This window comes from Mustela nigripes, chromosome 6 (assembly GCF_022355385.1).
Source record: "Mustela nigripes isolate SB6536 chromosome 6, MUSNIG.SB6536, whole genome shotgun sequence".
Taxonomy (NCBI): Eukaryota; Metazoa; Chordata; class Mammalia; order Carnivora; family Mustelidae; genus Mustela; species Mustela nigripes.
The window spans coordinates 53213383-53235587 of NC_081562.1; the positions used below are offsets into that span (position 1 = coordinate 53213383).

Consider the following 22205-nt stretch of genomic DNA (forward strand, 5'->3'; position numbering starts at 1 on the left):
CATTTTAGATAGCTGTCCAACTCAACATACACGAGTTGGTTTGTTGTTATGATATCATGTGCAAGAAAACATGTAAGTTTGTGATCACCATAAAGAGGGGAACATAAACATCACAAATAAAGTTTGTCTCTGAAGCATTTAACCCTTCACATAAACTTCCTTGGCATTTGTACGATTCTCTTTCAATATCAGTCTCCCATGCAGAATAATTCTTCAGTTTTCCCCTGGCACACAATGACTTACCAATTGATTCTCCATTGTTGGAGTTTCTGTTTCTTTTCCAGCCTGTCTCCCCAGCCACACATCTGTATTTTACTTCTGCGATTGTTTAGAGAAAACGTAATATACTAATATACTTAATATACTAAATCGTCTTTTGAGGATTTATTTATGTGCTAGACAATTTAAAAGACACTAGAAATACAAAAACAGATACGGAAACCTTATGTAATTTATAGTCAGGTGGAGAACATTAATCAAATATTCACTCAAAGATTAATATATGTAAGACCAAAAATGTGATAAGTATTGGGGAAAGGACTATAATGTTGGGATATTCGACCTTGTTATGGAACTCAAGAAAGGGTTCTTAAAAATTCAGCTTCTACACAAAGGATGTTTGAGAGTTCACCCAATGGAGAGGAGAGAAATGAGAATTCAAGATGTAGGGAAAATGTCTGTAATGCAGTTTGGTGGAATTCTGTATGAGTTCTTAAAATTTTGTCTAATGTGGCTGTGGTGTTGGGAGTTTGGGTAAGTTTTGTGTAGACAGACACTGGCTCAGTAAGCAAGGGTGAGACCTAACGAGGGATTTCTAAGCTGTGTTACAGAGTTTGGTGTTATTTTAAGAAAGATGTTGAAGCATTTTTCCAAAGAAAGTGTGAATTGTCAGTATATGTATTTTTTAAGTATCACCTAGGTTGCATGGCAGAGAGTAACTGAAATGGGTTAGGAGTAGAACAGGAAGACCCTGTTATGGCAGTTATTTAATATTTTAATTCTTTGTTATTAAGATTGTGAAAACGGTGAAGAGAAGAGGTCAGATTTGAGAGATATAAGTAAAAAAACAGGTGATAAGACTTGGTTTTGTGAGAAGTAGAGTGGAGAGCAGCCCGGAAGTGTGGGCCAGAGAGAGAGTGGTAACGGGACAGCCAGTTTATAGGTTGTATAACTTCTTATATGTTGTGCCATTGACTGAGAGGCTAAGGACTAGAGGGTCTTTCCTTTTGTGAGGAAAGTTAATGAATTATTTTTATACATTGAGTTTGAAATGCCTTTGAGATTTTGGATTTGATAGGTTAAATAAGCACTAGGGTCTGGTGATTAGGGAAGGACTGGGCCAGAGATGGAAATTTGGGAGGAATTGCTTTGTTCGTTGTGGTCACTGAAGTTGGAAGAATGTAAGGATATTGTAGAGGCAAGATGTAGAGAAGACTGAAGTTCCAAAAATACAGGCAAAGAGAGTCATTGGTCATTGATTATGCAGATGAAAAATATATTCCTTCTATCTACTCAGTTTCTATGACATTTCATTTCCTCTATTAGCCTTCCTCCATCTCTGAGAAATAGTACTATACCCACACGAATGAACAAATGTGTGTGTGCGTGTGCACACAGAGCCCTCTGGACTCTGATATGGTCTGACATCAAACATCATGTAGTGTCATGTGTCTTTTAGTCAGAGAAACGGAGACGGATTTTCTGCAGTGCGGATTAGAGTTGACAGATCCACTGGTCATTTTGCTCACAGTTTTGGTTGGCAACCCTCCTACGAGACACCTGGGCACATTTCGTGCTCCGGGTTATCCGTTTTTCTTCTATTGAAAACCTATAAAAAAGAAAATGCTTATCTTTGCATCATTATATATCCAGAGACTCAAGAAGGCTTCAGAAAATACTTTCTAATTTTTAACATCAAAATATGATCATGAAAACAATATAAACAATACATAGTATGATGAGTAAAGTAATTCTTCCCACCCTCAGTTTTATTTCTCAAGAGAAGTTAATAGCTAATGATGGTTAGTCAGAGATGAGTATGGATGTCGCCAAAAGGGCACCTCTGGTTTGCTTATTTAGAAATTATTGAAATGAGCATAAATTTATATTTTGTAAATTTATATTTTTGTAAACTAAACTTGTGCTCTTATAAGAGATTTTACACTTTTCCATTTACCTCTTGAATAAGGTGATAAAATAAAAAGGCACCATTGGCAAGCCCTATTTCACACCTAAATCTGAGTGGGTCGAGAGAGATTTCTTTTGTTTCTCAACTTTCCAACCAGACCATTTTATACATGTATTTATCAGGTCATGAGTCAGTCAGGAAATTTATACTTGTTTCTAACAACATCAGAGGACTCTTTCTTGTCACACAATATGGGATTCAGACTGCAAGAAAGCTAAAAAACAATAAACTCACAGATGGGAGTCAAATGGTTTGTTGTCTACCCAGGTCCATGACTGCCTTCCAGGTGGAATAGATAGGCCAATCCAGTAAAACACTGAGGTATTGAGGTACCGCCACAGGAAACTCTAAAGAGAATCGGAAATGTTACATGAAACAACTGACTGATCCTTACAGATACAAAAAACTATATATCTTTAGAGAAGCTCCTATGTGTTTGGCCCTGTGTTAGAAGCAGGAAAGGGACAGGTAAGACATATTTCACATTTTTCTTTCTTTCTTTCTTTTTTTTTTCAAAAAAGATTTTATTTATTTGAGAGAGAAAATGAGTTGAGGGGAGAGGCAGAAGAAGAGGGAGAAATGGGGCTGATCCCAGGACCCTGGGATCATGACCTAGCTGAAGTCAGACACTTAACCGACTGAACCACCCAGGTGCGCCTACTTCACATTTTTCTAACAGATCAGAGCAGAGGGACAGACTACTGCCATGCAATGTGGCAACAATAAGGTGGAATTATGTATGGTTGCAGGAGATACTAAGGCTGTGAAGTCAAACTTCCAAATTTGTGTCCTGCCTCTACTGTTTACTACCATGCGTCTCTGCAGTTATTAGATTTTTTTACTTGTTTTCCCCAATCTCTGCAACTCAGATTATTATAGTACCTATCCCAAAGAGTTACCATTGTTTTGCTATTAAATAATATTATGATATACTGCCTAGCACATAATAAATTCTCATTACATAAATGTTAGTGGTTATTGTTAAATACGAGTATGAAATAATATATAGAAGGAAGGGAATATACAGGGAAAATTAAAGAAAGCAAGCAATGTTTGAGCTGGTGTGAGACATACTGTTCATAGTTTCTGAATATCTCTTATTCTTTTTTTTTTTAAACATTCTTTTTTTTTAAGATTTTATTTATTTATTTGCCAGAAATCACAAGTAGGCAGAGAGAGAGGAGGAAGCAGGCTCCTCGCTGAGCAGAGAGCCCAATGTGGGGCTCGATCCCAGGACTTTGGGATCATGACCTGAGCTGAAGGCAGAGGCTTTAATCCACTGAGCCACCCAGGTGCCCCATGAATATCTCTTATTCTATAGGACCATAACCCCTGAGCCATATATATGGCCAGATGTAATGAAGGCTATGTTTCTAAGGCTCCCTTTTGGCTAAGGGTGACAATGTGACTGACCTAATTTCTAGCCAGATACTGAAATTCTAATCACACATTTAAATTCTAGGGCTCTATCCTTCCATTCTTCATTTTCCTCTTTTCTGATGGCTAGCCGTGGATATGGTGTAAATCAACCGGAAATAGGTAGACACAGAGAGCACCCTACTGTTGAGCCCAGAAATCCATAGCTGTACAGACTACAATGTGGTTGACATGACCTATTGCATATACGAATAGACAGATTTCCCTCCTATTTTAACACTTTGAAATCGGAAACATCAGTCAATAGCTTGTAGCAGTTTAATTGGGAGCTTTGTTTATGCTTTTTAGTTGTGCTAATGCTTTTTTTTTTTTTTGAAAAGGAATTTTTTTTAATCTTTTTAATTTTTTATTGTTTATAAACATATATTTTTATCCCCAGGGGGTACAGGTCTGTGAATCACCAGGTTTACATGCTTTTAAGTGTACTAATGTTACCTCTTATAATTAAAAGTGTTTTAGATTCAATAAACAAAGTACACAATTACCTTGTTTAAGATGCAGTGATTTTGGTTCTCCCTCACCTGCAGCCAAACTCATATGCCAAATGTCATAAGTGTTTGTAGGAACATAAATAGTCATTGGCATACGAGAGAGAGAATAGTGTTATTCCATTGAACTATCTTTGCACTATGGCCAAAAAATCAGTTGACTAAGTTTTGGTAGGCCTGTTTCTAGTGTCTCTGTTCAGTTTCCCTGATCTGCATATCTCTCTTCTGCCAATTTTATACTATATTAATTAATTTTGCTTTATAGTAAGACTTGCATTTACATTTTCCACTCTTCTGCTTGCTTTGGGTCTAGTTTTCCCTTTTTCTAGCCTTTTTTTTTTAAAGAGAAGTTTAGATGATTGATTTTACATTATCTTCTTCTCAAATGTAAGCACTCAATGCTATAAATTTCCTTCTAAGCTCTGCTTAAGCTGAAACCTGTGACTTTTGATGTTAAAATGTTGTTTTCATCCAATTCATCATATAATTTAAAAATTTTCCTCTGATCACTACTTCTTTGATCCATACATTATTTAGAAGTGTGTTGATTTATTTTCAAATATTTGGGAATTTTCCAAATACTACCTCATTTCTAATTTCCAGTTTAATTTTGTTATGGTCTGACACATGTTTTGTATAATATCTGTATTTGTAATTTTTTTAAAGTTTACTGGGTCTCCAAATATGGTCTGTCTTCATGAAAGTTCTAGATGTATTAAAAAAAAGTGCAATCTGCTTTTATTGGATATAGTTTTCTATAAGATTAATTAGGTCAAGGATGTTGGCAGGGATGCTGAGAAAGGGAACCCTCCTACACTGCTGGTGGGAATGCAAGTTGGTGCAGCCACTCTGGAAAACAGCATGGATGTTCCTCAAAAAGTTGAAAATAGAGCTACCCTACAACCCAGCAATTGCACTACTGGGTGTTTACCCTAAAGATACAAATGTAGTTATCCGAAGGGCACGTGCACCTGAATTATAGGAACAATGTCTACAATAGCCAAACTATGGAAAGAACCTAGATGTCCATCAACAGATGAATGGACAAAGAAGATGTGGAATACTATGGAGCCTTCAAAAGAAATGAAATCTTGCCATTTGCAACAACATGGATGGAACTAGAGGGTATTATGCTAAGCGAAACAAGTCAATCAGAGAAAGACAATTATATGATCTCTCTGACATGAGGAATTTGAGAAGCAGGGCAGGGGGTCGTGGAGGGAAGGGAGGGAAAAAATGAAACAAGATGGGACTGGGGAGGGAGATAAACCATAAGAGACTCTTAATCTCAGGAAACAAACAGCATTGCGGGGGGTGGGTAGGAAGAGAGTGGTTGGGTTATGGACATTGGAGAGGATAAGTGCTATGGTGAGTGCCATGAAATGTGTAAACCCAGTGATTCACAGACCTGTACTTCTGGGGCAAATAATACATTATATGTTAATAAGAATAATTTTTAAAAAGATTAATTAGGTCGAATTGGTTGAAAGCATTGTTTAGGTTATTTATTTATTTATTTATGAGACTTGTTTTTTCAGTTACTCAAAAAGGAGTGTTGACAACTCCAACTGTAATTGTGAATTTCTCCATTTCCTTTTTTAGTTCTATTGGTGTTAACCTTGCTGCATATACATATATAATTGACCCCTGCTATGAGATTCAGGGGACAGAGTGGGTTAATATTATGGACTGAATTGTGTCTCTCTAAAATTCCTATGTTGCAGTCTTAACCCCAGTACCTCAAAATATGACTGCATTTGAAGTCACAGCCTTTAACGAGGTCATGAAGCTAAAGTAGGGCTATTAGAGTGGGTCTTAATTAAGTCTGATTGGTGGTCTTATAAGAAAAATTTGGACACACAGAGAGACACAGATGTACATACACAGAGGAAAGACCATGTGAGGACACAGTAGAAAGGTGGCCATCTGAAAGCCAAGGAGAGAGTCATCATGAGAAATGAAACCTGCCAATATCTTGATCTTGGACTTGCAACCTTCAGAACCTGGAGAAATTAATCTTTATTGCCTAAGTCATTAAATTTGTGGTACTCTGTTATGGCAGCCCTAGCAAACTCATACAACCCTTTTATCATTGTGCAACAGTTCTCCTTGTTCTTGGGAAGGTCTTGTTTCTTCTTCTTCCTCCTCTTCTTCTTCTCCTTTTCCTCCCCCACCTCCCTCCCCCTCCTCCTTCTTCTTTTTATACCTCGTACTTGATTATTGAAAGCTGTCTAGCATGTGGCGACTGAGTTAAATGGTTTTGTGGATAGAAATGAACACAGAGTACCTTCTCCTGTGTCTTCAATGTGGGGTTTAAATTTATCATTACAGGGGTGAGTGTGCGAATTATTGCTATCCTCAATGCGCCACCGGTTTCCAATTCCTGTAATGTCTCGTGTTTTCTGGGTTTTGTTTGTTTGTTTGCCAGAGAAATGTCTGCTTGACCGGAGCATTTCAGTTTCCCTTTGCACCATGCCTCAGAGATCTCTCTGCATGTTCTTCCTCCTCCCCTGCCCCTCTCCCAGCAGCGTTCTTCTTGACTTCCTGTTTGAAATCTGTTAGCGTGGCAGTTAGAGGCAGTGGACGCAGTGGTTTTGCTTGTTCTGATTATGCCTCAGTCTTAGGCAATCACTCATCCCTGTGTCTTCTCTGTGTGGCTTTCTCCCTTCTGCCACCCCTACCCTGCCTGTAACTGTGATCCCATCCAGTATTCTCACCTCTCCCCATCCTCTTTCGCAGGTGCAGCGGTGTTTCGCACCAGTTCCCCAAGGGCACTTGTCCTTCTCACCAACACATACATGCATGAAAGCTGTTGTTCCATAGAGCACAGGGCAGACTAGGGACAAGGATCTTGGCGGAATTCCTTGCCACTTCAACATTGCTGTTTTCTTCTCCTCCGGGGCTGGGACCGCGAAGGACACATTCTTGTTCTTTCTAATCTTGAGAACCAGTGGCATTTACAGAAAAAAAATAGTCTTCAAGGGGTTGTAGAATCCCCCAGTTTCTGCCAAGCCCAGGAACTTCATTCACATTGTTTTTGCCCACTTGCACTCAGACTTAACCCATTTTTCAATTACTCTGACAGAACTCCCCTTTCTGATGTCTGGTGTCTGATTTGTGTGTTCCAAGTAAGTGAGGACATGTCTTCTCTCCCACAGGTACCTGTTTCAGCAGAGGTTTTGACTCTGCAAGCTTAACTTTCCAATGAATTTGAAACAAGCTGGCAATTTAAAGTTAATCGACTCTTTCTCATTTAAAAATTGTAGTAACATTTCAAGATCTTTGCATCCTTCATGAAAGCTGTAAACCTCCTTTCTTTTCCTGTTTTTTTGTTTAACTATATCTTTTTCTCACTCTCTTCTTCTTCCTCCCCTTTCCCTCCTCTTTCTACTTTTCTTTCTTTCTTTTTTATTGCCATATGATGGCACAAGGGAATTCTAGATGGACTAATAATTCTCTTTGTTTCATTTTATTCTTCACTTATTTGAGAGCTGGAAAAGTATTTGCTAGAAAATTATTTTCTCGTTTTTGGAGAAATTATTTTTTCTAATATATATTATATATATATAATTATTATATATATATATATATATATTATATATATTTATTTATTTATTTTTATTTCTTTTCAGTGGAACAGAATTCATTGTTTTTGCACCACACCCAGTGCTCCATGCAATTTGTACCCTCTTTAATACCCACCACCTGGCTCCCCCAGCCTCCCACCCCCTGCCCCTTCAAAACCCTCAGGCTGTTTTTCAGAGTCCATAGTCTCTCATGGTTCACCTCCTCTTCCAGTTTCCCCCAACTCCCTTCTCCTCTCTATCTCCCTATGTTCTCCATGTTATTTGTTATGCTCCACAAATAAGTGAAACCATATGATAATTGACTCTCTGCTTGACTTATTTCACTCAGCATAATCTCCTCCAGTCCCGTCCATGTTGCTACAAAAGTTGGGTATTCATCCTTTCTGATGGAGGCATAATACTCCATAGTGTATATGGACCAGATCTTCTTTATCCATTCGTCCGTTGAAGGGCATCTTGATTCTCTCCACAGTTTGGCGACCAAGGCCCTTGCTGCTATAAACATTGGGGTACAGATGGCCCTTCTTTTCACGACATCTGTATCTTTGGGGTAAATACCCAGTAGTGCAATGGCAGGGTCATAGGAAAGTTCTATTTTTAATTTCTTAAGGAATCTCCACACTGTTCTCCAAAGAGGCTGCACTAACTTGTATTCCCACCAACTCTAATATATATTATAATCTGATTTTTACATGTCTTTTTTGGAAAAGAAATATGTATGCATAAATCCTATGGTGATTCCATTCAGATTCTTTATTTATCCATGAAAGAGAGCAATTATATCTGACCCATTCATTTGCTTAGGAATAATGTGAGAGAGGTAATCTGAACAGGAAGAACAAAGTTTCTAAACAAACTGAGGGTTGCTAGAGGGGAGCTGGGTGGGAAGATGGGGTAACTGGATGATGGACATTAAGGAGGGCACATGATGTAATGAGCACTGGGTGTTATACACAGCTGGTGAATCACTAAATACGTCTACGGCCATACCACCCTGAACGCGCCCGATCTCGTCTGAATCACTAAATTCTATCCCTGAAACTAATAATATACTCTATGTTAACTAAGAGTCTCATGCTCTACCGGCTGAGCTAGCCGGGCTCTGTATGTTAACTAAATTGAATTTAAATGAAAATTTTTTAAAAAGTTGCCTCAGTTTACTGGTCTCCCTAGTCTGGTTAATCACTTGCCTAGAAGACATGTCTTTTCTGCATTTCAGCGTTCTTCCCTTTGATGGTGAGCAGGAAATAGATGGGTTTCTGAGTGAAATCTTTCATTGCATAATTTCTCCATGAAATGATTTTTTATTTATCCCTTTCAGAGCATTCTCACGAAATGCTTTCCAGTTGATATCTGCTTCCCTTCTTTTGTCTTAAAAATTTCTCTTGGAGAAGAAAATGGATCTCTTTTCAGCTCTTAATCTATACTGAATTTGGCTTATATTTGAATCAATTTGAACTACATCTGACAGACAGTCTGACAGTTTGAGATTTGGGGTTACTCTGGTTACAGGGAGACGATAGTTTACTTCTGCTCTTGTTTTTCTTGTGGTGGTGGATTCCTCTCAAACTCAGGAGACTTTTTTTTTTTTCTCTTCGGAAGTTTGAACAGCTGTGCTATCCACCCCAGATGGCTATGACTCAACCAGGGTAGTACAGCACTGCTGGTCACTGGTCACTGGTTTTCAGAACCAGAACCTTTGACATAACTTGTTATGCCGATATACTAATCCTCATGCTGATTATCCTTATTTGATGCTTGCTAATTAACATCTACATTGGCCTTATTAATTAAAGGTTTTGTGTCCAACATTCACGCAATAAAACTCCCATTTAAATTAAACCAGTCTTAACGAAGTGTTCTGCTCAAGGGAGAATGAAATGTTAGTGAGGACTATTCTGTATTTCCTTTCTCTCAGTTATCATCTTAATTTTAGTTGCCATGATATCTGGCTGCAGCCTTTGGGAATATTGCAATAAACATGAAAGATGAGATAAGATACTTGCTGTCTTATATTTTAAAATGGAATCTAGTTAGCAGTGGGGATCTCTTGTGGAGGAGAACTTAGGTGTACAGTAACAAATGTATTCCTTCAATCCATAGCCAAAAAAAAAAAAAAAAAAAAGCCTAAAATAATCCTGTAGTTCAATGATTCATTCAAACAGTATTTGCATAGTTAATAGCAATGAAGTTTAGAATTTATTTCATAGAAATTTTCAAATGTGTGGGACGCCTGGGTAACTCAGTAGATTAAGCATCTGCCTTTGGCTCAGGTCATGATCCCAGGGTCCTGGGATCGAATGCTGCCTCAGGTTCCCTGGTCAGGAGGGAGCCTGCTTCTCCCTCTGTGTGCTCTGTCTGCCACTTCCCCTGCTTGGGCTCTCTCTGACACATAAATAAATAAATAATCTTCAAAAAAATAAATTTGCAAATATGTAGCCCAATGACTACCTTGAAAATGTGAAAGATGCTCTAATCTCTGTTTGATATCTCACCATATCAATGACGTCTCGAATCACCAGGAGATGTGAATTTTTCATGGCACAGTCATTTTTGCTTTCATCCCAAGATTTCTTATCTTCAGCAATCCAGTAACATTTCCCTCCATGTAGCTTCCAGTCTTTAGAGGGGCATGATTTGTGAGCAGTGGAGAAATTGAAAGAAACTAGAAGGAACAAGGATAAGTAATTAAAAGAAACTCAGAACCATATCCCTAATATCATACTGAAGAAGTTAAGTATCTGCCCTGGGTCAGGTCATGATCCTAGGGTCCTGGAATCTAATCCTGCATCGGGCTCTTTGCCCGTTGCTCAGTGGGAGCCTGACTGCTTCTCCCTCTGCCTGCCGCTCCCCCTGCTTTTGCTCTCTTTCTCTCAGACAAATAAAGAAATAAGACCTTTAAAGAAAAGTAAGGAAAAAAAAAAAGAAATTGAAGTCTTACAACCAGAGGAAAGAGAAAATAAAGGGAAAAAAGGATAATAGCTAAAATCTCTCCAACGTATTTAAATTTATAAATTTATACTTTCAAGAAACTCTTCCAGCCCTAAGCAGGATAAATATGAGAAAAACCATAATGTAAAAAGAAAACAAATTGTGTAAAACCAAAGATAGAGGAAAATCTTGAAAGCAGAGAAAAACTGCATGCCATTTACAAAGATATGACTGTTTAAAAGGAAAAAAACCCTCATTCTCATCATGTACTGAGGGGGACAGAACATAGTGAAAAATGTCTTCAAGGTTTTGAAGGGAACTAAGAAACAGACTCTTACCTAGAGAGAGCAAACTGAGGGGAGGTGGATGGGGAACGAGTGTCGTAGGAGTTGGGGATTAAGGAGGGGACTGTGCTGTATGGGACTGCTGAATCACTAGATTGTATACCCAAAACTAATATTACACTGTACATCGACAAACTGGAATTTAAATAAAAACCTTAAAAATTGTTTAAGGAAAAAAAACCAATAAAATATTTCACATTCCATGAAAATATCTTTCTAAAAACATGGCACATTTAAGACACTTTCAGAGAAAAGAAAACTAAAAGGACCCATTATCAAATAGTCACTACAGTGAATATCAGAGGACATTCTTCAGACCGATGGGAAATGTTTCTAAGTGGAAACTTTCATATCGGAGAGAGAACAACATCAGAAATGGCAAGCATAGAGGTAAAAATAGAAGTGGAAGGTGAGCAATGTATATTCAAAGGATCCTTGCTCTTGCTTTCAATATTAAGTCCGCACACTTATCTCAGTTGTACAGTTTTTCTTTAGATTCATAGAATACACCAAATCCAAACCTTTCCACGAAATAATGCCAAATATATGCTGTGATTATAGTTAAAGAGAGCAACTATGCAACTGGGACTTTTAAGAACATATTTAATAAGAAACTACTATATTTTCACTTCTATATTTCTGATAGTAGATAATTTGACTAGATAGTATGAAGCAGGGCTTCCCAACCATTTTTTTTAAAAAAAAGATTTTATTTATTTATTTGACAGACAGAGATCACAAGTAGGCAGAGAGGCAGGCGGGGGGGGGGGGGGGGGAAGCAGGCTCCCTACTGAGCAGAAAGCCCGATGCAATGTTGGGCAATCTCAGGACCCTGGGATCATGACCTGAGCCAAAGGCAGAGGCTCTAACCCACTGAGCCACCAAGGTGCCCCTCCAACCATTTTTGTATCACAGAATATTAAAAAAATTTTTTCTAAAGTGCAGCAAGATAAATGAATAAAAGTCTACAGTCTACCTGTTAACCACCTGGATCTTTTTATTTTTTTTTATTATTTTTTTAAGATTTTATTTATTTTAGGCAAAGAGGCAGGCAGAGAGGGAGGAGGAAGCAGGTTCCCTGCTGAGCAGAGAGCCCAATGCGCAGCTTGATCCCAGCACCCTGGGATCATGACCTGAGCCAAAGGCAGAGGCTTTAACCCACTGAGCCACCCAGGCGCCCCCACCTGGATCTTTTTAGTTCAAGAACCTTAATACATACAAATGTTAGGGCACACCACTGAAAAAATGCTCTTTTGAAGATACCTTTTGCTAGAGATAATTAGATCCTAAAAGAATTAAAGTGTTGCTTAGCATGTAAGAAGTAAGGGAAATAGCTAAAGGTAGACACTTAGCTAGAGGTGGAATGGGGAAATGTTTTCATAAATGAGTTCATAAGGCAAGGTTTCCCTGGAGGTTAATGATTTATATATCAGTGCTAGGGTCATATGACCAAATGTTGGGTTCACCAAAAGATGAGGGAGTGAGTCAGTGTGACTGATTAGTCCAGGGTCTTCTAAAGTGCCTGAAGTCATCCAATCATTATTAGCTCTTTTGTGTCTCCCTGCACATGAAAATGTAAACTTTGCAAGAAAATATCTTTATTTTTTTAGCAATTCCATCAACTGAAATCAAATTAAGATAAAAATATCCCAAATACTTGAAAAAACACACAACACAGCAGGAAGTACAAATAGCAGATTTGGTCACCAAAGACTTTAGGTGTTTACAAAATCAAATGTATCACAAATAATAATGTTTTAAATTATTTTAAGAAATAAAAGAGTAAGTAAAAAAAAAAAAAAAGAAAAGATCAGATAACAGGAGACTATCAAAAGCTAACAAGTTTGTTTGAGAAGAAGTCCTTAGGATTGAAAACTGATCATTGGAGGAGTTTAGGTGGCTCAGTTGGTTAAGCCTCCAAATCCTGGTTTCAGTTCAGGTAGTGATCTCAAGTTCGTTGAGATCAGGCCTTGGGTCTGGCCCTGGGTCCAGCTTTGGGTGATTCCACTTGATTCTCTCCCTCTGATCCTCCCCCTGCTCGCTCTCTCTAAAACAAATAAATAAATAAATACCTTTTTAATTTTAATTTTTTAAAAGATTTTATTTATTTATTTGACACACAGAGAGAGAGAGATCACAAGTAGGCAGAGAGGCAGGCAGAGAGAGAGAAGGAAGCAGGCTCCATGCTGCGCAGAGAGCCCGGTGCGGGACTCGATCCTAGGACCCTGAGATCATGACCTGAGCCAAAGGCAGAGGCTTAACCCACTGAGCCACCCAAATGCCCCAATATATACCTTTTTTAAAGGTATATATATATATATATATATATATTTTTTTTTTTTTTTTTTTAAAAAGAGAAAACTCTGATCATTGAAATTAGACTCCATGAATGAATCCGTTGCTTAGACACAGGAAGAGAGGGCACTCGTAAGCTGCAGGATACACCTGGAAACATTGCCTTCAGCACAAGTCGACAACATTGAAGACAAAAATGGGATGGTAAGTGAAATGGAGGAGCATAAGCCTATTGTACTTCTAAATTCTAGATTTAGATTCTAGAAAGAAAATAGAGAGAAGGTTAACAAAGCATTAGGAATGATGGCTGAATAGATCAATTGGGTTTTACTTCACATACTTTAAAGTTTTATTGTTTTTCTTTCCTGATGAATTGATCTAAGACTCTAGGAGCGGTGGCTTACACATTTATAAGAATAGGATGAGGATTAGAAAACAGGTTTGGGGCGCCTGGGTGACTCAGTTGGTTAAGTGTGCATTTGGCTCAGGTCAGGATCCCAGGGTTCTGGGAAGAGTCCTGCATCAAGTTCCTTTCTCAGTGGGGAGCCTGCTTTTCTCTCTGTCTGCCGCTCCCCATGCTTGTGCTCTCTCCCTCTGTGACTTAAGATAAAGAATAAAATCCTAAAAAAAAAAAAAAAAAAAAAAAAAAAAAGAAAACAGGTTTGACAGAATTTAAAGCTAGAGCTTTATTTAATACACTGCTACTGTTCCTGTAGTAGGTAATAGTATACTGCAGTGCTTTTTCTCTGGAGATAGTGTCTCATAAAATTTGCCCTCAGAATCACACAAGTTTAAAAAAAAAAAATAGAACATACGGTGTATCAGATAGTTTTCAGTATGTGGTCAAGGGGACTTGGAAATATCAAAGTCCAATTTAAAGTTTTAATGCATTCCTAGAATTTGTATGTACACTACATTATGGACAGGTAGGTCTTTCTAATAGAATTACACCTGGATGTTCAAAAGAAGAATAATATATAGTTTTTCAATATGGAGTTAAGAATTAAATTAACAAATGTTTTTAATACCCTCCCCAATGTCCATCGCCCAGCCATCCTATCCCTACACCCCAAACCCCAGCAACTCTCAGTTTGTTTCCTGAGATTAAGAGTCTCTTATGGTTTGTCTCCCTTCCCAGTTCCGTCTTGTTTCACTTTTTCACTTCCTTCTCCCTGCAACCCCCCTGCCCTGCCTCTCAAATTCCTCATATCAGAGAGATCATATGACCGTTGTCTTTCTCTGATTGACTTTAACAAATTTAAAGATGTAATAAAACCACTGGCAAAAAATGCAGAAAGGCTGAATAATTGTTTTCTTGACTTTTAAAAGTGTGCGTATATGTAAGAGCAAAAGAAAGATTAACATAACATTACCATTTACAATAATTTTGCATGTAATAACATTACCTAGTTAAAAAAAACTGAATATGTCATAAACTTTAAGAATGAAAATAAGGGTGCCTGGGTGTCTCAGTCATTAAAAAAGTGTCTGCCTTTGGCTCAGGTCATGATCCCAGGGTCCCGGAATGGAGTCCCTCATTGGGCTCCCTGCTCAGCAGGAGCCTGCTTCTCCCTCTCCCACTCCCCCTGCTTGTGTTCCCTCTCTTGCTGTTTCTCTCTCTGTCAAATAAACAAATAAAATCTTTAAAAAAATAAGAATGAAAATATTTTGACTACATTCTGCACTTGTGTATGTCCCAATTGAAATAAAAATGATAAATGCAATCATTTCCATGAAATACCTTTTCATTAACCTAGAACTCTTTATAAGCTCATTTTTCTCATTTGCCTTGGATCCTTGAACATTTTTGTCATAGACTGTAATGGATCCATAAAAAACAATGACCTTAACCATCCCTCTATAAGGCAGAGGAATCTCTCTTCAAATATATTCTGGTAAAACCGATGTTACTGTCCATGTCTCTGGAATTAGACAACATAAAATAATGTTACCTGTTGAGGTGATTACTTCAGATTTATTTTTACCAGTACAGAATTTCTCTTTTGATTCATTTTCCACTGCATTGTGTCTTGCATATTTCAACTGTATAACTGATGAAAGAACAAACATATTTTCCTAATTAAATACAAAGCATAAAACTATTGGGTTCTAGTGACTCTCTAAAGTTCAATAATGTAGAAATTCTATTGTAAGTTAAATAATTAAAAACTTGAAGAGACAAACAACACTATTTTTCTAAGGCTTGATCTTTTCTTTGCATTCTTATTACTTTTATTAACATATTAATAAAATATGATCTGGGAGAGGAGGGCTAGTCACCTAATTTTTTTCTTGGAGTTTTCATATTTATTTTAATGAACACAAAATAACCAGCTGTGGCCATAAGCCTCATTTGTATAGTTTGGGTTTAGTGAGATATTGTTAAATTATGTCCAGTCTCACCTGATTCAGAGGGAAGATGTTATATGTTTTGGTTTGGTTCATAATTCTGGTTCTTTCAGGATTTTGCATGTAAATGCTGCATAGAGAAGGGTAGGGTGGGCCCAGAGTAGGAAGGTATCTTTTTTTTTTTTTTTTTGAGGGCCATTTAACTGAGCTTACTTTTGGTAACTTCTAATTTCATAATATTGTGCATTATGCAATTAAATCTTTAAAATCTATTTTAGTAATGAATCTATTAGTAACAAAAATATTTTATTAAAAAACTGCTATGCTGGTAACAAACAAATCTATTAACATAACAAAAAATATATAGAAGAGATTTTATTTTTGCTTCCCTCTGCCCTAATTTTATAGCTGCAATTAGACAATATGTTATCTTAAACTGGTTAAATAGCTTTCTGGGGCTTAAGATTTGTATGCATTGGCCTGTTCTAGGATTTCATCTGAAAGCCTGAATTCCTTGGAATATATATAGTCTGTATATTACCTTTGTTCTATAGATATATGTGAAGAACTTTTCTTCAAACATTTATTCAATAATTAAAATATTTGCTATCTGAATATTGAATTATGCTCTTATGTCCAAAGTACATGAGTACAATTTTTAAATACTCAAGTTAGTTGATTAATTGTAGGCAGATTTCTCACTTATTGATACAAGATTGATAGTGGCCAGGAGTAGCTAATATGAATAAACTTCTATAGAAATATACGACATAATTTAATTTCCTTTCATCTGAATGTAGTTTTAGAGAAGCTTGTGTGTAACTCATTATCAACCTGCATTGTGCGATTTGATCACAAAATATTAACATATTCTTGACTTCTCTTTCCTTTATCAGTGAAATGAATCCATAATGACATTGCCTGCTGAAGGTCTATGAAAAAATCTCTAATCTTAATTTTTTCAAATTTCATATGTTCTGTGAAGCTGTCCTGTATTGTTCAGGAAACACTTGAACAGCAAACACAATTACAACAGGTCATTAAAGAAAAATGATTTAGGATAAATGAATAATCTTGATTAATTACTTACTCAAAATGCTCAGCACAATTACTGCTACAAATAGGGTGATGATCATTGCACATCCAACTTTCAGGAAAATTCCATGATGGTGAGAATCTACAATATTGCATAGATTGGACAGATAGAATTTGATCATAAGACCAGCAGTTAAATCCTTATATAGTTAGAGGTAAGAGAGAGCTGAATAAACTTTCTTGGTTATCAAGCTTCTAAGTTAATTTCCTTTGAAATACATAGACCCAGCTTCTTTTTGCTCATGTGCATACACACACAGGACATATTTGGCTTTCTGGTTTGTGAAGAGGAGACTTATAAAACTGTGAATGGATATGAGTTTTTCTTTGTGGGTTCATCATACGTGTTTCACAGCATTAATCTTACAGTGATCTGCTCTCTGCAGATTTTTTTATAGTAAGAAGGTAAGAAGGTCTTTTTAAAAATTTTTTTATTTATTTTCAGCATAACAGTATTCATTATTTTTTTACCTCACCCAGTGCTCCATGCAATCCGTGCCCTCTATAATACCCACCACCTGGTACCCCAACCTCCCACCTGCCCACCACTTCAAACCCCTCAGATTGTTTTTCAGAGTCCATAGTCTCTTATGATTCACCTCCCCTTTCAATTTCCCCCAACTCCCTTCTCCTCTCTAACTCCCCATGTCCTCCATGCTATTTGTTACGCTCCATAAATAAGTGGAACCATATGATAATTGACTCTCTCTGCTTGACTTATTTTACTCAGCATAATCTCTTCCAGTCCCGCCCATGTTACTACAAAAGTCCAATGTTTTTATATAAGACTGAGACCCTCCAGATTCTCTTGTAAGTTTGTTGACAACACCCACCTATTTGGATTAATCCATTATTTTCTCTCTTATGTAATATGCCTACTTTACATAATGATACATAACAATAATTTCATATATTTCACTCATTTTTATTTTGAAATAAAAGTACTTTTAGGGATTACCTTGTCCAATGTCTACATATTTATGTGGATATTCAATTCCACAATTACAGTTATTTGAAAAGAGAGCTGAGATCAAGCCTCAGCTCTCTTGACTACCCAAACAGTGACTAGTTTGCTATCCATACTATCTCATTGTCTTTGGAGTACTGAAAGATAAAAATAAATCAGGAAAAGAAGCAAGAATTATTAGCTTTGGCTGATAGTTAAACCAACAATCTCTAATCCAAAATAATTGCTGTATATCAAACCCACTAGATATATGATATATGCAAACATATATACAATACATTGAGAAACTAATGAAATAACTGATGTTGAAATATAACCACTATAAAGTCAAGCATCAAGACCGATTAACCTGAATTCTTATCTATTACTACAGAGAACTTTGCTCTATGTTCAAATTACTACTGTTGTTGAATAAAATATCTTTCATGGAAGCTTATTAATTCTCAGAGCATAAAATATCCATTTGTTTTCATGTACATTTCATGTAAAACAAAGCAAATTGTGCCCATCAAGGCAATTGCAAGAAGAAGGGGATTGTATCCCTACATCTGTTTTTAATATAAACAGCTGGGTGTGTGGACCTAAAAACTTACAGAATAAAATTTCAGATTTCATTAGAACACTGACATAAGGGTTATTAGGTCATTCTTCCAGGCCCCAAAGTAAGATTTATGAAAAGCACGAATTTCTCAATGTTCGTCTGAGATATTCCCAGTGGAATCATCCTTTCTCCCTAGTAATCTGCTCAATTTTATCATGACAATCTCTTTGTTTTATCTTAAAGAACAAATGAATATGAAGATGAAGAGAATAGGGAAAGGGTCTCAGCACATGTGAGGCTCTGAAGTGGTAAGGCATATGTAACTTCAAGGAGGAAAGAGGACAACAGCCAGAGCAAAATAAGTAAAACAGGGAGTTAGAAGAGGAAAACTAAGACCATGTCATAGCATATGTAGGGCTCTGTAGAACATGACAATTCAGTGTATCAAATAATTCTTTCCATTTACAATGATATGACACATGAGAACAGAAGTTTTATTTATCCTACCCTAGGGATATGCAGTGAAGAAGTAATAAAATATTTGGCTTCTGGTCACAAGCACCATTGTGAGTAGGTAACTTAATCTTTATATATTTAGGTGTTCTCTTTTTAATATTAGTAGACTGGACCAGATAGCATTAAAAATGTTATCCCCAAATCTCTAAACCAGGAAGGAAGTAAAGTTCTATCTGTAAACAAAAAGGAAATCAAACCCTGGAATGCAGAATTGAAAATACTAGTTTTGTTCCTTGAACTACGCTAAAATAACTTCTGGGAAATTGGACTAATCGTATGAGAGTTTTTCTGGGTGGAAGAATAAGAAGGCAACTCTAGTCCACATTATTTTTAAAATTAAGTTCTATCTTCTCATTGAAAATGAAAGCACCCAGACTAGGGAGAAAAGAAAGCGGATAAGCTTTTATTGGACAAGCTCAGAGAGGTAATGTTTAAAAATAAGGAATAATATGTTTTCACAATCAGAGAAAACCACACCTCAGATTTATTTGGTAACAGCAAATTAAAAAATATAAAAGAAGAAATACATTATTTGGAAATATAGTAAAGCAAAACATTATATTCATTACACAGTACAAATGCAATGAGACTTAAATTATGTAAACATTTTATATAAACTTTATAATATAACAAATTCTTACTCTAGAGAAAAGAACAGAAATGCAACACGAAAGTTTCCCTAATACTTTAGAGGACGAAAAAATGCACTGAATATGAAAATCTACCACCCTTTGCGGTGGCTTGTGTTTAAGGTACAATGTTATCCATAGTTATGTGCCTTTCTCTTCGTATTCCACAAATATTCTATTACTCAGAGTTTCATTAATTCTAAACTTCATGAAATAAAATACCAGCATTTCATGTCCTCTTAGTTTAGTTTAACATTGTTATCCTAACATTATGCAAATTTCAAAAAGATAATTAACAATGTGAATTATAGCCAAGTACTTTTTTCCTTTGTTTAAGAGAATTTATATTATAGTCACAGGACAGATTTAATCAGACGTACATGAAACTGTAAAGAAAGGGGGTCATAAATATAGAAGTCACTGTATAAATGTTCACTGTAAGAAATAAAAAGAATAGAAAGGCTATGACAATCAAAAGCAAAGTTCAACTCATCCCCCTACTCACTCTCCTTTCAGGAACCCTCAGTTTGTTCTATGCGGTTAAGAATCTGTTTTTTGGTTTTTCTCTCTGTTTTTTTCTTCCTATATTCATTTGTTTTGTCTTTTAAATTCCATATATGGGTGAAATCATATGGTATTTGTCTTTCTCTGAATGACTTATTTCATTTAGCTTAATACTCTCTAGTTGCATCCACAGTGTTATATGTAAATGATGAATCACTAAATTCTACACCTGAAACTAATATTACACTGTAGGTTAACTAACTGGAATTTAAAAAAAAAAAAAACTTGAAAATGAAAAGAAAAAAACAAAACTACAATTAATTTTGTCTGATTAAAAACATTCACTCATTCTTTTTTATTTTTATTATTTTATTTTATTTATTTTAGTTTTATTACACTTATTTTATTTTATTTTTAAAAATTATTAACATATAATGTATTATTTGCCCCTGCGGTACATGTCTGTGAATCATCAGGCTTACACATTTTACAGCACTCACCATAGCACATACCCTCCCCAATGTCCATCACCCAGTCACTCTTATTCTTGCATTCAATCAACTTTTCTTGGAATCCAGCCTGCTAACTATTGAAGACATGTACAAATGCAGGATAGAAATAAAGGAGATTAAAATTAAAATATTAATTTTAAAAGGACCCCTAAAGCCAACTTACCAGATTTCTGAAGTGACGATGACTTTTTTAAAGAAACAGTCCTATCAATTTTAATATCAGCATAGATTGTATCTCCAGCCATTGCACATTTAAAAAGAGAGATAAGACCAAAAATGACATTCTACTGAAGGGAGTCTCATAGTTCTGCAAATAAACTTCCGGTAAGTGAAATAAATCGAGATGGACAATTTTCTTTTGCTCTCTCAAATTTGGTGGATTTCCTTTATGAATATAGGACAAAAACAATGTGCTCAGTCTTACCAATCAAGGAATAGATTTTTGAACACTTCATGATATGGAAGAAAACTACTATTCTTATAGCAGTTTTCTTGCTCTACGGTTAGTTTTCTAAGTTTGGAATAATTCTAACTTTAGAATAATTCGAATACCACAGAAGATATCATAACCCTTTTTTCCCTTCTATAAACCACTTCCTGTTTTAGTTCAGACATATATTCTCTGGCAGAGCTCTGATCTTTCAACATTCTCTCCAACGTGGAATAGCAATTTGGAAGGAGGATAAAGAAAAAGAGATTTTATTATGGAGATGATAGAAATAATTGATAGACTTCTTATCTTGAAATACATTGCATTTACCTAGCTAATACTTTTTTTTAACACCTAAATAAAAATTCCCTTAAACCTCTTATTCTCTCATGTGCTTTATGATATTAGCATCAAACTGAGTTAAAGCATGGATTCTGCAGAGAATTTCCAAACGGGAAAATTATGTTTAAGAGGCAGAAATAAACTCTCGGTCAAAATAACTCAAGGTTGTGTCATTAAAAAAAAGTAAATCTTATGTTTAAAAAATGTTCATAGAATTTTCCTTTTGAGCACAATATAGAAAACATAGATTTTAATCTCCTAGTTCTTCTAAACCTCCATTAAAATTATATTAAAGGAATAAAAATTTAAAAGCCTCGAACAATAATGAAAAAGAAGTGAGTTCTGGCAGCTAAGGAAAAAAAATCAGCCAATTTCTGAAAGATAAAGATATAATCATGGATGAAACAAAGCAGAAGGAAGTGAAGTCTAGAATAAGCAGAGGGAAATACCTGAGGAGGGACCAACCACCTGCAAAACCTCATAAGATACAGAGCTCAGAAATATCAGATATAAAAAATGACAGGAGGCATTATTATAACCAGTAGATTAATTGGAATTCTGTGCATGAAGGAGCTGATTCCCTCAACACTCACCCAAATACATTGCGTAGAATTATTTAAACTGTAATCATCCTCACTCCCTTGGATCCAAGGAATTTTATCTACGTTAATCAAATAGCTGGAGAACAGACCTTGGTTTTCTGGCATTGAGGGTTCCCTCAGTATAATGGCTAACCCACAAGGCTTCTGACATGGAGTGACTATGGGAGGACCTCTGCCTCTCAAGATGGCTGAGACACTCTCTCTTTCCCGGGTTGTCTAACACTTTATATGTTGGTCTGTATTTTTTACATGAAAAACTGACTTTGAGAGGTTATATGCAAATAGTTGCATGAACAGTACATTTTCAGAGTGAGGATTTGAACTCCTATCAAACAGTCCAAAGCCCACACTGTGATGTGATAATGCTTTCTAGATTTTAAGAGTGAGAATCACATGTTATTATTCTTATTTGTTATATTCATCACTCTATCTATGCCTGAAACACAAC

The 22205-nt window shown here is 36.2% G+C and overlaps 1 protein-coding gene across 1 annotated transcript; it reads right to left on the reverse strand.

Moving 5' to 3' along the window:
• Nucleotides 1-369: 369 nt before the first annotated feature.
• On the reverse strand, nt 370-20830 carry LOC132019475 (killer cell lectin-like receptor subfamily B member 1B allele B). The gene is made up of 6 exons (XM_059402583.1): nt 20547-20830; nt 16710-16796; nt 15223-15321; nt 10196-10365; nt 2423-2535; nt 370-1828 (listed from the first exon to the last, which is right to left on the reverse strand). Exons 1-6 carry the CDS (start codon nt 20626-20628, stop codon nt 1714-1716), a joined length of 666 nt encoding a protein of 221 aa, XP_059258566.1. The 5' UTR covers nt 20629-20830; the 3' UTR covers nt 370-1713.
• Between the last annotated feature and the right edge of the window lie 1375 nt (nt 20831-22205).